General features: G+C 41.6%; 1 protein-coding gene across 1 annotated transcript in view; it reads right to left on the bottom strand.

Annotated features, from left to right (window-relative positions):
- LOC135555846 (corticotropin-releasing factor receptor 1-like) overlaps positions 1-18,999 on the bottom strand; it is a 173,353-nt gene that overhangs the window by 26,855 nt on the left and 127,499 nt on the right. The window contains exons 7-11 of the mRNA XM_064988613.1: positions 16,449-16,569; positions 11,371-11,524; positions 11,195-11,255; positions 8,827-8,899; positions 6,578-6,663 (exon numbers count right to left, since the gene is read on the bottom strand). Of these exons, the coding sequence (XP_064844685.1) occupies positions 6,578-6,663; positions 8,827-8,899; positions 11,195-11,255; positions 11,371-11,524; positions 16,449-16,569 (495 nt within the window). The remainder of the gene's footprint in view (positions 1-6,577; positions 6,664-8,826; positions 8,900-11,194; positions 11,256-11,370; positions 11,525-16,448; positions 16,570-18,999) is intronic.

Below are 18,999 nucleotides of genomic sequence, written 5' to 3' on the forward strand. Positions count from 1 at the left end.
AGCTGTCCTGCAGGTGTGATGTTTCGGATGTACCGATCCTGTGCAGGTGTTGTTACACATGGTCTGCCACTGCGAGGACAATCAGCTGTCAATCCTGTCTCCCTGTAGTGCTGTTTTAGGCGTTTCAGTACGGACATTGCAATTTATTACCCTGGCCACATCTGCAGTCCTCATGCCTCCTTGCAGCATGTCTAAGGCATGTTCATGCAAATGAGAAGGGACCCTGGGCATCTTTCTTTTGGTGTTTTGCAGAGTCAGTAGAAAGGCCTCTTTAGTGTCCTAAGTTTTCATAACTGTGACCTTAATTGCCTACTGTCTGTAAGCTGTCTGTATGCTGTTAGTGTCTTAACGACCGCTCCACAGGTGCATGTTCATTAATTGTTTTTGGCTCATTGAACAAGCATGGGAAACAGTGTTTAAACCCTTTACAATGTTATTTGGATTTTTACGAATTATCTTTGAATGACGGCCCTGAAAAAGGGACGTTTCTTTTTTTGCTGAGATTATGAACGGCAAGCCAGACAAAATTAAATGTGCCTATTTATATAACGAATATGAATTCGGGGGCAGAAATAATTAAATAGTACAGCATTAGACCTCTCACTAAAGGCATCAGTCACACAAGTTATAGTTAAAACCTAAATGGTTCTCTAGTAAATCAATAAGAATACCTCACCCCATGTTCAAGAATGGCCTTATACCTTTTTTCAGATTATAACTGCTCACTTTTGGTTATTTGACAATGAAATCATCTCCAAATATCATTTTTTAAACAAGCCTTAGAAAGTTGATAGCAATTTCAGTTTAATCCACCTGAAAAGACAGAACAAATAATACAACAAATATTGTGGTTAAACTCAAATATACTAATTGAATAAAAAATAAATAATTATTGATTAAAATGTTTAAAAAATGTATCATTTTTGTAAATTATATCATAAATAGGACTGGTGGAGTTATGTCACACATGCAGCTATCACAGACATATGGAAATGTCTGCTCTACCCAAAATTACAACCAACTAATTGCAACAATACCACAAAAATGGAAGAGGAAAGTAGAATGGGGAAAACTAAGGAACTTGTCTGTCGGCCCTACATTAAAGACCAGAAATGGTTTTAAAAAATGGTTATAAATAAAACCATATACCAATTTCATTTAAGACCAACAAATTGACAGCTGTGCCATATAAATTGCTAAATATTTGGCAAGAGATTTTCAATGTACTGATTCCATGGCACATGGTTTATGAATTGACATGCAAAACAACGGCGGATTCAAAACTTTACATTTTTCAATTGAAATGATTATACAAAATTCTTGTAAACAATAGAATGTTATATTTATATGGGGGATACAATCTTCCCAGCTCTGCAGATTTTGCTGTGAGGAGGCAGTCATTAGATCATAAATTCCTGTTGTACGCGGAACGAGGAAAAGCTCGGTTTTGTTTGTTTGGAAAGTTTGTTGGAAAGTTCTTGGCTTGCCTAGCTTCTTATGATGGATCCCGGGACGCAGTGGGCATCAGTTGCTGGGACTGCTTGTAATCTTTCCAGTGATCCTACCGACCAAGGACGGGTCTGAGGAGCTATTTGGCATCGCAGCTAGCCTAACAAGCTGGATATCAAGCTAGCAAGGTATTCCTAAACGCAGCCCGCGACGCAGTTAGCCATTGTGCCTGGGACCGCGGATTGTCCCGGTTTTGAGGCTGGCTAGATCTCTGCTGTTTGTTGTTTGCAATTTTCCCCATGACCTGCCCTGTCTGGAACTGCGAGGAGTAACAGCCTAACATATGTTGCTAGCTACCATGACAAATACCAAAGCCAGCGGGAGTACCGTTGAGGACAGTGTCAGTGGTGTCTCTATCACATGTGAAGGATCTTTTAAACCTATAACCTATAAGCAGTTGTTACAACATAAATAAAATAGTTTAAAGTGTTTTGCCCAAACACTTGTGGATTCTACTAACAAAAGAATGGACGACCTGACTGGAGAGGTCCAGAACCGGAAGAACAGTTTGCAGTTCTCCCAGGGTCAGCTCGACGAGTTGAAACAGGAGAACGGCAAGATGACAGCAATCCGTAAGTCATTGAGAGAGGACATCTGTGTGAATCCATGATAACAATTACAGATAAATCAGACTATCTCGAGGGACAGTCAAGGTGAAACTACATGGTTGTTGACGGAATTGCAGAACTCCACATGAGACCTGGATGGAGTCTGAGGACAAAGTGAGGGAAATGAGAAATCTCTGAGAAATTGAAGATGGACCACATCAAGGTCGATGTGGAGCACTCCCACGGGACTGGAAAACCCACCACCGGCCCAGGTGATAGGTCCAGGCCGATAGTGGTCAAGTTCATGAGGTTCAAGGACAAGGTAGCTGTTCTGGAAAGAGCCAAGAACTGGAGAGGAACGTATATCTTCCTCAATGAGAACTATCCTGAAGCTGTGCGCCAGAAGAGAAAATAACTGATCCCAACAATGAAAGCTGCCAAAGCGCGTGTGTACATTGCGTACATCTGCTACGACAGGCTCATTGTCCACCCTCCCTCCCAGAAGCCTGCAAGGGATGAGAGAGCCAAGCCTATGGGTTCGTGGCCTCAACCCCGCAACGCACACACAAACCAATTGATTCACGGACTGCTGAATGTATATTTTTTTATCTTGCTTTGTCTGCTCTTTTCAATATTATGTCTATCTCCGATAAGCTTCCCAGGAAAGGGCTGAAAATAGCCCATATTAATACATGTAGCCTTAGAAAAAAGGTTCATGAAATCAATAACTTGCTAACATCAGATAACAATCATATATTAGCCATTTCTGAGACTCACCTAGATAATTCATTTGATGATACAGCAGTAGCAATACAAGGATATAACATCTATAGAAGAGACAGAAATGCTTATGGGGGAGGAGTTGCTGTATATATTCAGAGCCATATCCCTGTAATGCTTAGAGAAGACCTTATGTCAAGTGTTATTGAAGTGTTGTGGTTGCAGATTCACTTGGCACATCTGAAGCCTTTTTCTTTCAGGGTGTTGCTATAGGCCACCAAGTGCTAACAGTCAGTATCTAAATAATATGTGTGAAATGCTCGATAGTGTATGTGATGTAAACAGAGAAGTCTACTTTCTTGGGGACCTGAATATTGACTGGTTTTCATCAAGCTGTATTCTCAAGAGGAAGCTTCTTACTGTAACCAGTGCCTGTAATCTGGTTCAGGTTATTAATCAACCTGCCAGGGTGTTTACAACTACTACAGGAGCAAGATCATCCACGTGTATCGATCACATTTTTACTAATGCTGTAGAACTTTGTTCTAAAGCTATATCCATGCCCATTGGATGCAGTGATCACAACATAGTGGCTATATCCAGGAAAAGCCAACGTTCCAAAAACTGGACATAAAATTTAATATAAGAGATCATACAAAAGATTTTGCTGTGACTCTTATTTGATGATGTTAAAAATATTTGTTTGTCTGATGTGATTAATGAGGTGCATCCAGACGCTGCACTTGATGAATTTATGAAATTGCTTCTTCCAATTATTGATAAATATGCACTAGTTAAGAAACTGACTGTTAGAAATGTTAAGGCTCTATGGATTGATGAGGAATTAAAATACTGTTTAGTTGAAAGAGTAAGTTTAGTACCTATGATGGAAATAACAGGCCTCTCATCTTTTTAAATGGGAGAACTTGCACAATTGATGGCTGACTAAATACTTTTTTGCCCCACTGTATCACACCAGACATGTAACCAGGGGTCTTTTCATAGTCCCCAAATCCAGAACAAATTCAAGAAAAAGTATCGTATTATATAGAGCCCTTATTTCATGGAACTTCCTTCCATCTCATATTATTTCAAAAAACAGATAAAGCAACACCTCGTGGCACAATGCCTCTCCCCTATTTTGACCCAGTTAGTTTGTGTGTATTCATTGATATGTAGGCTACGTGTGCCTTTTTTAATATGTTTGGAGTTCTGTCCTTGAGCTGTTCTTGTCTAATGATGTTCTGTATTATGTCATTCTGTATTATGTTTCATGTTTTGTGTGGACCCCAGGAAGAGTAGCTGCTGCTTTTGCAACAGCTAATGGGGATACTAATAAAATACCACATTTTTGTACTGTCCATATGTAGCTCGTTTTTGGTCACGGGTCCAGGAAGGGCTGAAGAATTGCAACATTTACCCAGAACTAACGCTGCAGATAGCAAAAATGGGTGATTTGAAAAGTCATAGTCAATCAATCAATAATATAATAATTATTTTAACAAAAAGAGTTATTTAATTTACAATCTGTAGAAGCTATGAGAAAAGAAAGGTTCAGTACTTTTGTGAAGCATCACAGCACAGTTGAAAAATATATGGCAAATAGAAATCCAAAATGGATGGTGTTAAGAGATAGATGGGAGGGGTTGAATGGAGCTGAAGGGGGGGACTAATAACAACAAGAACCAATGTAAAACATATGGGGTGTGTAAAATGTATATAGGTTCAGAAATGTTGTGAAATAGCACAGTTACAAATAGAATGAAAGTTTGTGTGTATATATATAAATGTATGTACAGTTGAACTCAAGTTTACATATATCTTAGCCGAATACATTTAAACTCAGTTTTTCACATTTCATGACATTTAATCATAGTAAAAATTCACTGTCTTAGGTCAGTTAGGATCAGCACTTTATTTAAGAATAAAGTAGAGATTGATTTATTTCAGCTTTTATTTCTTTCATCACATTCCCAGTGGGTCAGAAGTTTACATACACTAAAATAGTATTTGGTAGCATTGCCTTTAAATTGTTTTACTTGGGTCAAACGTTTTGGGTAGCCTTCCACAAGCTTCCCACAAAAAGATGGGTGAATTTTAGCCCATTCCTCCTGACAGTCCTGCCCACAAATGTCATATAGGATTCAGGTCAGGGCTTTGTGATGGCCACTCCAAAACCCTTCCTTTGTTGTCTTTAAGCAATTTTGCCACAACTTTGGAAGTATGCTTTGGGTCATTGTCCATTTGAAAGACCCGTTTATGACCACGCTATAACTTCCTGACTGATGTCTTGAGATGTTGCTTCAATATATCCACATAATTTCCCCCCCCCCCTCATGATGCCATCTATTTGTGAAGTGCACCAGTCCCTCCTGCAGAGATGCACCCCCACAACATGATGCTGCCACTCCCATGCTTCACAGTTGAGATGGTGTTCTTCGGCTTGCAACCCTCCCCCTTTTTCCTCCAAACATAATGACGGCCAAAAGGTTCTATTTTTGTTACATCAGACCAGAGGACATTTCTCCAAAAAGTATGATCTTTGTCCCCATGTGCAGTTGCAAACCGTAGTCTGGCTTTCTTTATGGCGGTTTTGGAGGAGTGGCTTCTTCCTTGCTGAACGGCCTTTCAGGTTATGTCGATATAGGGCTCATTTTTACTGTGGATATCTTCACAAGGTGTTGTTCTGGGATTGATTTGCACTTTTCGCTCCAAAGTACGTTCATCTCTAGGAGACAGAACGCTTCTCCTTCCTGAGCGGTATGACGGCTGCGTGGTCCCATGGTGTTTATACTTGTGTACTATTGTTTATACAGATGAACGTGATACCTTCAGGCGTTTGGAAATTGCTCCCAAGGATGAGCCAGACTTGTGGAGGTCTACAATTTTGTTTCTGAGGTCTTGGCTGATTTCTTTTGATTTTCCCATGAAATCAAGCAAAGAGGCACTGAGTTTGAAGGTAGGCCTTGAAATACATCCACAGGTACACCTCCAATTGACTCAAGTTATGTCAATTAGCCAATCAGAAGCTTCTAAAGTCATTACATCATTTTCTGGAATTTAGAGGAACTTAAAACTTTCCACCTTCTCCACTGCTGTCCCTTCTATGCGGATAAGGGGTGCTCCCTCTTCTGTTTCCTGAAGTCCACAATCATCTCCTTTGTTTTGTTGACATTGAGTGAGAGTTTTCTTTTTTGACACCACACTCCGAGGGCCCTCACCTCCTCCCTGTAGGCTGTCTCGTCGATGTTGGTAATCAAGCCTACTACTGTAGTGTCGTCTGCAAACTTGATGATTGAGTTGGAGGCGTGCATGGCAACACAGTCATGGGTGAAAAGGGAGCACAGGAGGGGGCTGAGCACGCACTCTTGTGACACCCCAGTGTTGAGGGTCAGCAAAGTGGAGGTGTTGTTTCCTACCTTCACCACCTTGACAGCGCTTGAAGAATGTTGGAAATAACAATGGGCAAATATTGTACAATACATGTGTACAAAGCGCTTACCCAAGAAGACTCACTGCTGTAACCGCTGCCCAAGGTGTTTGTAACATATATTGACTCAGGGGCATAAATACTTATCTAATCAAGTTATATTCGTATTTTATTTTTCATTATTCTTTAAATATACTTTTTCTTCCACTTTGACGAGTAGATAATAATTACATTTATTTTAATCCCACTTTGCAACACAATAAAATGTGAAGAAATCCAAGGAGGTAGAGCACTACCTATGGGGGCCTGGTTAAAAGTAATGCACTGTAAAAGGTATAGGGGGACATTTGGGGCCCTGGTCCTGGCTCACCTGTACTGTATTGTCTCTGAGGTTGTGGAGGCTCTCAGCTTGGTCATTAGGATTCTCACAATGTTGAAGAGGAATATAAAGTTGATCTGAAAACAGAGAGAAAATAAGAACGTAGGAAGATTTACATTGGTAAGTTATGAGAAAGAAACGTTTCATAAAACAATCTTTGTCTGTACTGGAAATAACTGTCACATGGTTGACATTTTTCTCAATACATTTCAGGAAATTAGAAAAGATGTGTCACAGGCTTGACCTTTCTCTCAGTACATTGCAGTCAATGGGAAAATATGAGTGTAACAGGTTAGACATTTTTCTCAATACATTGCAGTCAATGCGAAAATGTGATAGTCACAGGGTTTCAAGTTTTCAGGCTGATATTGGGCTGGTACAGTATCTTGACTGTATGTCAAACAAGGAGTAAAAAAAGCCAATTTAATGCTTCAGAGCAAGGTCTTAGGATTATTGACTACTAAGGAAAATCAATAAAAATCTATTTTTTACATTAAAAAGTAGCGTGCTGGGAGTTACCTCTGTTGCAGAGGATTGGTTCATTAGAGTTACCAGCCCAAAAAATTGCTTCGAAGGGTTCAAGCAAGACACATCTCAACATCAAGGAGACTGTGCGAATCAGGCCTTCATGGTCAAATTGATGCAAAGAAACCACTACTAAAGTACAGCAATAATAAGAAGACTTGTTTGGGCAAAAAAACATGGGCAATGGACATTAGAACAGTGGAAATCTGTTCTTTGGTCTGATGAGTCCAAATTTGAGATTTGTGTTTCCAACTGCCGTGTATTTCTGAGACGCAGAGTAGGTGAACAGATTATCTCCGCATGTGTGGTTCACACCATGGAGCATGGAGGAGTTGGTGTGAGGGTGCTTTGCTGGTAACCCTGTCAGTGATTTATTTAGAATTCAAGGCACACTTAACCAGCATGGCTACCACAGCATTCTGGAGTGATACTCCATCCCATCTGGTTTACACTTAGTGGGACTATCATTTGTTATTGAACAGGACAATGACCCAACACACCTCCAGGCTGTGTAAAGTCTATTTGACCAAGAAGTAGAGTGATGGAGTGCTGCATCAGATGACCTGGTCTCCACAATCACCCGACCTCAACCCAATTGAGATGGTTTGGGATGAGTTAGACCACAGAGTGAAGGAAAAGCAGCCAACAAGTACTCAGCATATGTGGGAATTCATTCAAGACTGTTGGAAAAGCATTTCAGGTGAAGCTGGTTGAGAGAATGCCAAGAGTGTGCAAATCTGACAAAATGTGGCTACTTTGAAGAATCTCAAATATAAAATATGTTTTGATTTGTTTAACACTTTTTTGTTTACTACATGATTCCAAACAGTGTGTTATTTCATAGTTTTGATGTCTTCTATTATTCTACAATGTAGAAAATAGTAAAATAAATAAAAAACGTTGAATGAGTAGTTGTCCAAACCTTTGACTGGTACTGTATTTTCAATTATGGTCCAACGTTATGTGTGAGTATCTGATTAGTTATGTCGGGAGAAGGCATGAGATAAACTTTCTGAGAATCAAAGATTAGTGATTCATATTATCTATATTTATGTTTTGTGACTGAAAAATCGCTGTGTGCGCTTTTGAATTTGGTGGTCATCTAACGTAAATACATGTTGTGTTTCCGCTGTAAAACATTTTAAAAATCGGACACGATGGGTAGATTAATAACAAGATGTTTATCTTTCATTTGCTGTATTGGACTTGTTAAGGAGGAAATGAGAGTGTAAAGAGAGTCAAAGTGAGCTAAAACGGTCACAGTTTAGCGTGCTGCCAATCATTTACGATTCATACATATTCCTCATATCATATTCATTCCAACTGACCCAGTCAGTTCTGCATATGTGTAGTAGGTGTCACACCGTTCAAATTGCTTCACACGCTGATATTACTGCATGTGCGTGAGTGTGTGCGTTGGAAGACTGCGGTATAAAGTTCACACACCATTGAATGTCAATGACCTTTCTACTGTTTGTCTTGAAGCAATTACTTGACGTCGAAAAACAATTTCTGCTTGAGTGCACAATAATTTTTATTTTGTCAGTGTTCCTAACTGTGCGGTGCTGTAAATACAAACACACTTAGAGGGAAGGTGTAAAGGGGAAGAACTTGGTGTAGGAAAACCTAACAAGGACAAGGCTAGAACACTATGTCTATAAATGTCTATACTAGGAGGAAAAATATGTGAAAAGGATTGTGTAACACTGTCTTACCAGCAACACCAGGATCATTGGGCCCTGGTAGATGTAATCTGTGTACACTCCTGCCTTCTTCCCAAACCAGCACCTGCAATTTAGAACACAGAGAGTTGAGCCAATCATACTGGCAGATGCAGAAGGTCCACCAGTCACATTTTTTTCAATGACAAAGCAGACTGCGGGACCTTTGCCAACATTTTTTTTTATAGTTGACTAAAATGAGCATTGGCCTCGGCCAATCACAATTGACATCATAGGTAGGTGAGAGGGCTTAGCCTATCAAAGCCAGTACTGGCAGAGAACAAGAGGCCTTTGTAAAGTCCAGCACTCATCTCGAGCAACAGAAAACACCTAAAACAAAGGATTGCAGTGGGATGAAAAAAGGATGAATAAAGGAAGAGAAGGCACTCTCCGAGGGGATGAGATGCCTCAGATTCACTCATTCTACAGACTCAGTTCAGTGGAGAGAATCGTTCATTTGTTCTGTCTTCACCTTGTTGGTATCAGAGCGAGAGAGCAAAATGGCTCATGGTAAAAAAAAGCAGAGGGATTGGGGGAACTGTGTCTGGATAGAATAGCCAAGTGCACTAATTTCATGATTAAAAAAATATATTATTATTATAAACTCAGCAAAAAAGAAACATCCTCTCACTGTCAACTTTGTTGATTTTCAGCAAATTTAACATGTGAATATATTTGTATGAGCATAACAAGATTCAACAACTGAGACATAAACTGAACAAATTCCACAGACATGTGACTAACAGAAATTGAATAATGTGTCCCTGATCAGTGGGGGGGGGTCAAAGTAACAATCAGTATCTGGTGTGACCACCAGCTGCATTAAGTACTGCAGTGCATCTCCTCCTCATGGATTGCACCAGATTTGCCATTTCTTGCTGTGAGATGTTACCCCACTCTTCCACCAAGGCACCTGCAAGTCCCCAGACATTTCTGGAGGGAATAGCCCAAGCCGTCAACCTCCGATCCAACAGGTCCCAGACGTGCTCAATGGAATTGAGATCTGGGCTCTTCGCTGGTCATGGTAGAACACTGACATTCCTGTCTTGCAGGAAATCACGCACAGAATGAGCAGTATGCCTGGTGGCATTGTCATACTGGAGGGTCATGTCAGGATGAGCACCACATGAGGAGGAGAATGTCTTCCCTGGAACGCACAGTGTTGAGATTGCCTGAAATGATAACAAGCTCAGTCCGATGATGCTGTGACACACCACCCCAGACCATGACGAACCCTCCACCTCCAAATCGATCCCGCTCCAGAGTACAGGCCTCGGCGTAACACTCATTCCTTCGATGATAAAAGCGAATCCGACCATCACCCCTGGTGAGACACAACTGCGATTCATCAGTGAAGAGCCCCTTTTGCCAGTCCTGTCTGGTCCAGCGATGGTGGGTTAGTGCCCATAGGCAACGTTGTTGCAAGTGATGTCTGGTGAGGACCTGCCTTACAACAGGCCTACAAGCCCCCCATCCAGCCTCTCTCAGCCTATTGTGGACAGTCTGAGCACTGATGGAGGGATTGTGCGTTCCTGGTGTAACTCGGGCAGTTGTTGCCATCCTGTACCTGTCCCGCAGGTGTGATGTTCGGATGTAATGATCTCGTGTGGGTGTTGTTACAAGTGGTCTGCAACTGCGAGGACGATCAATTGTCCTCCCTGTAGTGCTGTCCTAGGCGTCTCACAGTACGGACATGGCAATTTATTGCCCTGGCCACATCTGCAGTCCACATGCCTCCTTGCAGCATGCCTAAGGCACGTTCACGCAAATGAGCAGGAACCCTGGGCATCTTTCTTTTGGATTTTTTTTCATAATGAATCTTGTTTTGGAGACAGCTCTGCACTAGCTGGCACAGCCACAAAGTCCAAAAATCTGATTTTAAACCGAACCCTAACCTTAATCCTAACCTTAACTATACTGCTAGCCCTAATGCCTAACCTTAAATTAAAACTAAAAAGGCAATCTCTGTTTTCATGATTTTTTGCAATATAGCCAATTTTGACTTTGCAGCTGACCTATTTAAGGGGACCTCACTCAGTTCTGCCACCAGGGCAAGACTCATGACAATAAGCGTCAACCTGCTATTCTGTGCGCAGAGAAATGGTCGGTTACAGGTTCACTAAGACTCCCTTAAAATGAGGATGAATTGGTTGTTTAATGACTTGGCAGAAAGCACAATTAAGGAGATGACTGGGCGACATCCATCTCTCATCCACTACAATGATCACTCTGATGGGTCTGAGAGGAGCTAGACACGGACACGATTGTTGCCTGATTCCAAAGACAAATCGATACCACAGGGACATGAATAGAGATAGAGAGAACCCGAGAGAGAATGAGGAAAAAAAATAAATGTGTTTACTTTTCGTTGTCGTAGTAAAGCTTGCCAATGGCCCATGCGATGATGATTGGAAGAGGGATACCTGTAAAACATCACACATCGTCTCTGTTACAGTTGACTTACATTCTTTGTGATGAGTGAAATGAATCAATCAACCCACATCCGTCTTTCCTTTGCAGAACTAAGTGTTAACTCACACCACCCGATGCAGATGAACATCCACTTGCGTAGCTTGTCCGTAGAGTAGGTGAGCACGATGGCTGTATGCAGGTAGCAGCCCTCCCCAAACATCCAGAAGAAGTTTGTCACGTGGAAATAGTTATAGGCTGCCGTGACAAGCCGGCACCACAACTTTTATAGAGAGGAAGGAAAGAATAGCACAAAAATATTAAGGCTAGTAAAAATAAAAAAAGTGAGAGCTGTCAAGCCACCACTGGTTCCTTTCCTCACTCCTTAGGGGGTTGTTGCCGTTCCAGACTGCATCTGAAATGGCACCCTGTAGGCCCTTGTCAAAAGTAGTGTTCTATATAGGGAATAGGGTGCCATTTCGGATGCAGCCCTGGTTCTCTAAAAAACACTCAATTTGCGAGTGACACTCCACCGTGGAATCCTTATTTAACATATGCAGCTTGTTGAGCTTCTCTGTCATGCTCTGAGTAGTGTCAAAAAGGTCTCTCTGAATGTTTCCAATTTGGGACTGGTATATAGGCAGATGTCTGGCAAACAAAGGTCACCGCGGCAGTATAAGAATGGCAAATTTGACCACCTGTATTACTTTTTAAACTGCATCATAGCTCTCACTTCCCATGGCCTATGATAGTCTGAGTCATCCAACACTGACAATACCTCTCAACAAGTCCAAAGTCCATATAGATCTTAACCTCTCTTGGGTAGAGGACAGTATTTTCACGCCCGGATGAAAAGAGTGCCCAAAGTAAACTGCCTGTTACTCAGGCCCAGAAGCCCAGAAACCGTCCCACCTGCCCATAAGACGTTAATTTGATCACTCTGTTGTCGCAGAGAATTTTCCTGCGCATTAATTCAAATCCACATAATAATTCACATTCTCTGCTACTGCAGCATTATTTTCCATGCTGTGAGAAACCGGTCAATTTAAGATAGTACACATCTGTATGCCACTGTTAGCACTTCAACCTCTATCTTTGACAATTACTGAGACCAGGTCATTGAGGGCCACTTGGGAGTTACTTTGGATTGAAAGAGTCAGAGAATGGCACTTGGGGGAGTCTGGACTAGGTGTTGTGAGAGCAAAATTGAAAGATTATGTCATAATACTATAATTGCGTCAAATGGTTGTTTTATGCAACAGAATATAGGGTTCTTATAACTCTATTGTGTCTGTGTGAACTGATAGTGGGCCTCTTGGAGATTTAACACTGACAGAAGATGCATGATGTCTTTGGTTGATAAACCTAAAGAGACCACATTCCATAGCATGAGTTATGTTTCTGTACTGGTGTACCAGGGGGAGATGGCTCCGGTATGGAGTTGGGGGGACAGACCCTGGTCTCTATACAATGAAAATAGTCTCCATAGGATATACTCTCTGCTGTGAATTCTAAGCATGTTAACATTGTGACTCAATCCATACATCTGTTGTTTGTCATGTAGACTGAAGGGGGTGTATTGTTGCTATAAAAGGCCATGGTATCTTTTGTCGTTGGGCTCTCAACGAATCGCTTACGGGTGGTTCGTTGACAACCTCCATTACTGCAGTCGTTAAATAATAAAGTTTACTTGTTTTGAATAAATTGAAAAGTCTCTCCTTTTGATTACAATAATTCCACGACAGTGTCTACAGCTGGGAGATGAGACAGGAGATCTGTCAGTCTTTAATCTCTCTCTCAAGATTGAGGAAAGATGAATCTTATGGGGCGATGATATCAGTTCGGAAAGAGGGGGGAGATGCTCCTCTTTGGCATTTGTTCAAAAGTAGCAAAGCCCATCTCTGAAGGCCTGTGATGAATATGTTGTCTAAGTGTTTAACTATAGTAGTTTCATGAAAATTCCGTAACATATGTAAGACTAGAGTCTTAGACGAGAACTCCTTATTGTCATGCAGGTCGGGAGTGGCCTTGGTTCACAATCAAAATAAGGAGTCTTTCCAAATCAGGTGTTTCTTATTTACCTCCTTTTCACGACAATAAGAAAAGATATTATAATTTAGCATTTGTTCAGGAGGTTATTCATATGGTACCTAGAGAAAATAAAAGAGTAATGTACTGAGTGGGAAATATCTCTATTCAATATGAAAGTGTCATTGACTCCTTGTCTAGCTTCACAGTCTCACCCCACTTACTTCAAGGACATACCAAAAGACTCCCTGACCCTGTACTACCCATCAAATCATCAAAGTCGCACAGAAAATGGGACTCTACAGCCAGCAATCTCAGTGTATTTGGTTTAAGATCCCAAGTTACCCTTTCCAATTCCCTCCACTCTACCCCTTGTGTAGTCTAAAGGCATTTCAGTGCAGCTGTCAAATCAGGATCGCAGTTCATTCACAACTCTCCATTTTCTCTAGCCTCTACTCTAATCGACCCATTGAGGGTGAGAGACTCTCAGTCCGATCAGTGAAGTGGGGCCGTGGTTGAGTGTGATAGCGTGATATCGCTACCATCCTGACATCCCCGCCACTGACGCACGACAGCCCCCTCTATATTCGCAGGGGGAACCCAGTGTACCAAGGACAAGAAAAAACACAAAAATGACAGCTTTCAAAAGTGAAAAATAACTCTCCTGAGGTTCGAGAGTTGCTTTTGACCGAGCCAACTCCCGTTTTGAAAATAGAGAATAATCTTTTGAGGCAAAAGCTGATAAACAGGTGAGGGGATGCGCTGTACCAAAATGATTGAATGGCAGGAATCAACGCAATTGCGCATGAGCTGACGTGTTCTCAGTTAGGATAAGCCTAGTATGCTGATATTTGTCTTTAACTGCATTCGTTTTTTATAAACAGTATGCTGTAAATAGTATGTAGTACCATTGCAACACAGTTACAGTGCCGCGAAATAGTATTCTTGCATACAGAACTGCTTTAACTCAGTGGCATTTCAGGGTTTCAAGCATGAACTGCTCATTTAAAGTCCTGCCACATCTCAATTGGGATTAGGTCTGGACTTTGACTAGGCCATTCCAAAACTTCCAATTTGTTGCTTTTTAACCATTTTCATGACTTGATTGTGTGTTTTGGATCATCGTCTTGCTACGTTGTCTTGCTTCAGCTCACAGATGGATGGCCTGACATTCAGCATTATCTGATACAGCGCAGAATTCATAGTTCCTTTTATTAAGGAAAGTAGTCCAGGTCCTGATGCAGCAAAGCATCCCCAAACCATCACACTACCACTGCCATGCTTGACCGTTGGCATTCGGTTCTTACTGTGGAATGTAATGTTTGGGTTTTAACCAGACATAATGGGACCCATCTCGTTGGATAAGGGACATCTCAGCCGGCCAAACCCTCTCCTAACCCAGACGACGCTGAGCTAATTGTGTGTCGCCTCATGGGTCTCCCGGTTGCGGCCAGGATCAAACCAGGATCTGTAGTGACGCCTCTAGCACTACGATGCAGTGCCTTTTTACAATTTTATTTTACCTTTATTTAACTAGGCAAGTCAGCTAAGAACAAATTCTTATTTTCAATGACGGCCTAGGAACAGTGGGTTAACTGCCTTGTTCAAGGGCAGAACGACAGATTTTGTACCTTGTCAGCTCGGAGTTTCGATCTTGAAACCTTTGGGTTACTAATCCAACGCTCTAACCACTAGGCTACCTGCCGCCTTAAATCACTGCGCCACTCTGGAGGCCTCTGGGTTGCTTTGAGCAGGCCCAGTCTGTCTTCTTCGGTCAGATATTGACAGTGAGGGTTGGATTCATTAATGTCTGAGGGCTGGGGGGTCGGAGGGGGTGATGAGCTAATTAGTAAAGTAGTAGTAAAGTCTAATTGAAAGAGCTGGGAAGGAAAAGAAGCGTGTTCTCTTTTCTCTGAGATGAGGGATGTTTGCAGAAGCAATAACATCAAGAGGCAGGCGAGCTGAGGGGCAATTCACAGTGAACCAGGACAACATGATGGTACTCCAAAGCATGTTAGGTAGTTCAAATCAAATCAAATTGTATTTGTCACATACACATGGTTAGCAGATGTTAATGCGAGTGTAGCGAAATGATTGTGCTTCTAGTTCCGACAATGCAGTAATAACCAACAAGTAATATAACTAACAATTCCAAAACTACTGTCTTATACACAAGTGTAAGGGGATAAAGAATATGTACATAAAGATATATGAATGAGTGATGGTACAGAGCAGCATAGGCAAGATACAGTAGATGGTATTGAGTACAGTATATACATATGAGATGAGTATGTAAACAAAGTGGCATAGTTAAAGTGGCTAGTGATACATGTATTACATAAGGATGCAGTCGATGATATAGAGTACAGTATAGTACAGTATAGTATAGCACAGTAGTTAGGAGTATGTGTGTGTGCGCCCGGACCCTGAAGATGTTTTTGAAATGATAGCTGTGACATTGCAATCCAATTTGATCGGAGAGGAAAAAGGAGGATGAGTGAAAGTTTGAGTGTGTGTGTGTGTGTGTGTGTGTTCATTAGTGAGCCTGGAGAGAGGGGGAAAGTAATAGAATGAAAGAGTGGGGATTTTGTATGTGTGTGTGTGTGTGTGTGTGTGTGTGTGTGTGTGTGTGTGTGTGTGTGTGTGTGTGTGTGTGTGTGTGTTTCCTTATCTGCATGCATGTATTGCCCTTCTGTGTTTGTGTTGCCTCCAGTGTATCACAGCAAACTATATACAGGTAACTGCCAAAATAAAGGAAACACTTGAGTTGTTTGAGCTGTTATGGTGTGGGGTGCATTTTCATGGAATGGTTTAGGTCCACTCAAACCCTTAGAGGGCAAGGCAAGTTAAACGGCAATAAATACACAGCCATTCTGAGTGATCACCTTCAGTCTATGGTGAGTAATTTATATCCTGATGACATTGCCCCCATCCACAGGGCACAAGTGGTCACTGAATGCTTTGATGAGCATGAAAACTATGTTTACCATATGCCTTGCCCATCTCAGTCACCAGCATTGAACACTTGCCAAGGCACATTGAAGCGGTTCTAACAGCTTTTGATGGCGCCCTATTAAGCCACTTTATGATGATGTTTCCTTTATTTTGGCAGTTACCTGTATGTATATTGCATATAAAGCGGCTTGAAATTGATGTACAATTAACTTCCCTGTACTCACCACATTGCTCTCGTGCACCTCAGGGTTCATGGTAAGCTGTACGACGAACCAAGTGGCGTTCCTCAGGATGAAAGCTGTGATCAGGTTCCAGTGGATGATGTTCCTCAAGCAGCGGATACTCCTGGGGGGAGAGAGGAGAATAGAGGAAAAGGTAAGCACGGGTACCTATTCATTATACTGTACAGTGCAACATGGTATCAATGCTATGCATCACATTGTGAATCTTTTGAAAAATATATGTATCAAGGTTCTTGATGCCTAAGTCAATACATTGCACTGTAATACTCCTGGTGGTAGAGCAGAGAACAGATGACAGGTTAAGGGCTGGTGGTATGTAGTATACAGTGCCTTGCAAAAGTATTCGCCCCCTTGAACTTTGGGACCTTTTGCCACATTTCAGGCTTCAAACATAAAGATATATAACTGTATTTTTTTGTGAAGAATCAACAACAAGTGAGACACAATCATGAAGTGGAACGACATTTATTGGATATTTCAAACTTTTTTAACAAATCAAAAACTGAAAAATTGGGCGTGCAAAATTATTCAGCCCCCTTAAGTTAATACTTTGTAGCGCCACCTTTTGCTGCGATTACAGCTGTGAGTCGCTTGGGGTATGTCTCTATCAGTTTTGCACATCGAGAGACTGACATTTTTTCCCATTCCTCCTTGCAAAACAGCTCGAGCTCAGTGAGGTTGGATGGAGAGCATTTGTGAACAGCAGTTTTCAGTTCTTTCCACAGATTCTCGATTGGATTCAGGTATGGACTTTGACTTGGCCATTCTAACACCTGGATATGTTTATTTTTGAACCATTCCATTGTAGATTTTGCTTTATGTTTTGGATCATTGTCTTGTTGGAAGACACATCTCCGTCCCAGTCTCAGGTCTTTTGCAGACTCCATCAGGTTTTCTTCCAGAATGGTCCTGTATTGGGCTCCATCCATCTTCCCATCAATTTTAACCATCTTCCCTGTCCCTGCTGAAGAAAAGCAGGCCCAAACCATGATGCTGCCACCACCATGTTTGACAGTGGGTATAGGGTGTTCAGGGTGATGAGCTCTCTTGCTTTTACGCCAAACATAACGTTTTGCATTTTTGCCAAAAGTTCAATTTTGGTTTCATCTGACCAGAGCACCTTCTTCCACATGTTTGGTGTGTCTCCCAGGTGGCTTGTGGCAAACTTTAAACAACACTTTTTATGGATATCTTTAAGAAATGGCTTTCTTTTTGCAACTCTTCCATAAATGCCAGATTTGTGCAATATACGACTGATTGTTGTCCTATGGACAGAGTCTCCCACCTCAGCTGTAGATATCTGCAGTTCATCCAGAGTGATCATGGGCCTCTTGGCTGCATCTCTGATCAGTCTTCTCCTTGTATGAGCTGAAAGTTTAGAGGGACGGCCAGGTCTTGGTAGATTTGCAGTGGTCTGATACTCCTTCCATTTCAATATTATCGCTTGCTTACGGAGACTTGATTACATACAGGTGGATTGTATTTATCATCATTAGTCATTTAGGTCAACATTGGATCATTCAGAGATCCTCACTGAACTTCTGGAGAGAGTTTGCTGCACTGAAAGTAAAGGGGTTGAATAATTTTGAACGCCCAGTTTTTCAGTTTTTGATTTGTTAAAAAGTTTGAAATATCCAATAAATGTCGTTCCACTTCATGATTGTGTCCCACTTGTTGTTGATTCTTCACAAAACAATACAGTTTTACATCTTTATGTTTGAAGCCTGAAATGTGGCAAAAGGTCGTTCAAAGTTCAAGAGGGGCTATTGCAATGTTTGCAGTGAGTGCAGTTTTTCCTTCTTCGGTATAATTATGACATTTTGAGTCGAGCACGCCAATTCCTCATGCTATGCAGTATAATGTTGGTAATATATATGACGGGATGATGGATAAATGGGACCATAATAAAAAGAGGAAAAGTTAAGAGACAGTGGGGAAGTTTGTGTGAGTGTGTTTTGTTTGGATGTGTGTTTTGCATAATTAGTACAGCATGTGCATGGACTATAGCCGTGTGTGTGTGTGTGTGTGTGTGTGTGTGTGTGTGTGTGTGTGTGTGTGTGTGTGTGTGTGTGTGTGTGTGTGTGTGTGTGTGTGTGTGTGTGTGTGTGTGTGTGTGTGTGTGTGTGTGTGTGTGTGTGTGTGTGTGTGCGTGCGTGCGTGCGTGCGTGCGTGTGTGTGTGTGTGTGTGTGTACCACAATTGACATATTCCCTACAGTAAGTCTAAAGAGCTAGACAAGGCCCGTTCCCTCAAGCAGGGGGTGTATCACTTTCTCTGTTCTGTTCTAACCACTTTATCCCACCACCAGTGGCAAAGCAAACCACCTCACAATAATCTCCTAAAACCCTATAGCAGTAGAGCTGGGCAGGCTGATCAATCTTTTCCCCAGGACTCAGTAGGACCAGCAGGTTCTTCAACCCACAGGAATGACTGATCGAATTGGACCAGCTAATGCAAGGTTTATTAGATCAGTCAAGGTTGCAATTCACACAATTGGTGTACAAACGTGGAGGTAATAAGACACCAGGAAAGGA

The sequence above is a fragment of the Oncorhynchus masou genome, chromosome 15, assembly GCF_036934945.1.
Source record: "Oncorhynchus masou masou isolate Uvic2021 chromosome 15, UVic_Omas_1.1, whole genome shotgun sequence".
Taxonomy (NCBI): Eukaryota; Metazoa; Chordata; class Actinopteri; order Salmoniformes; family Salmonidae; genus Oncorhynchus; species Oncorhynchus masou.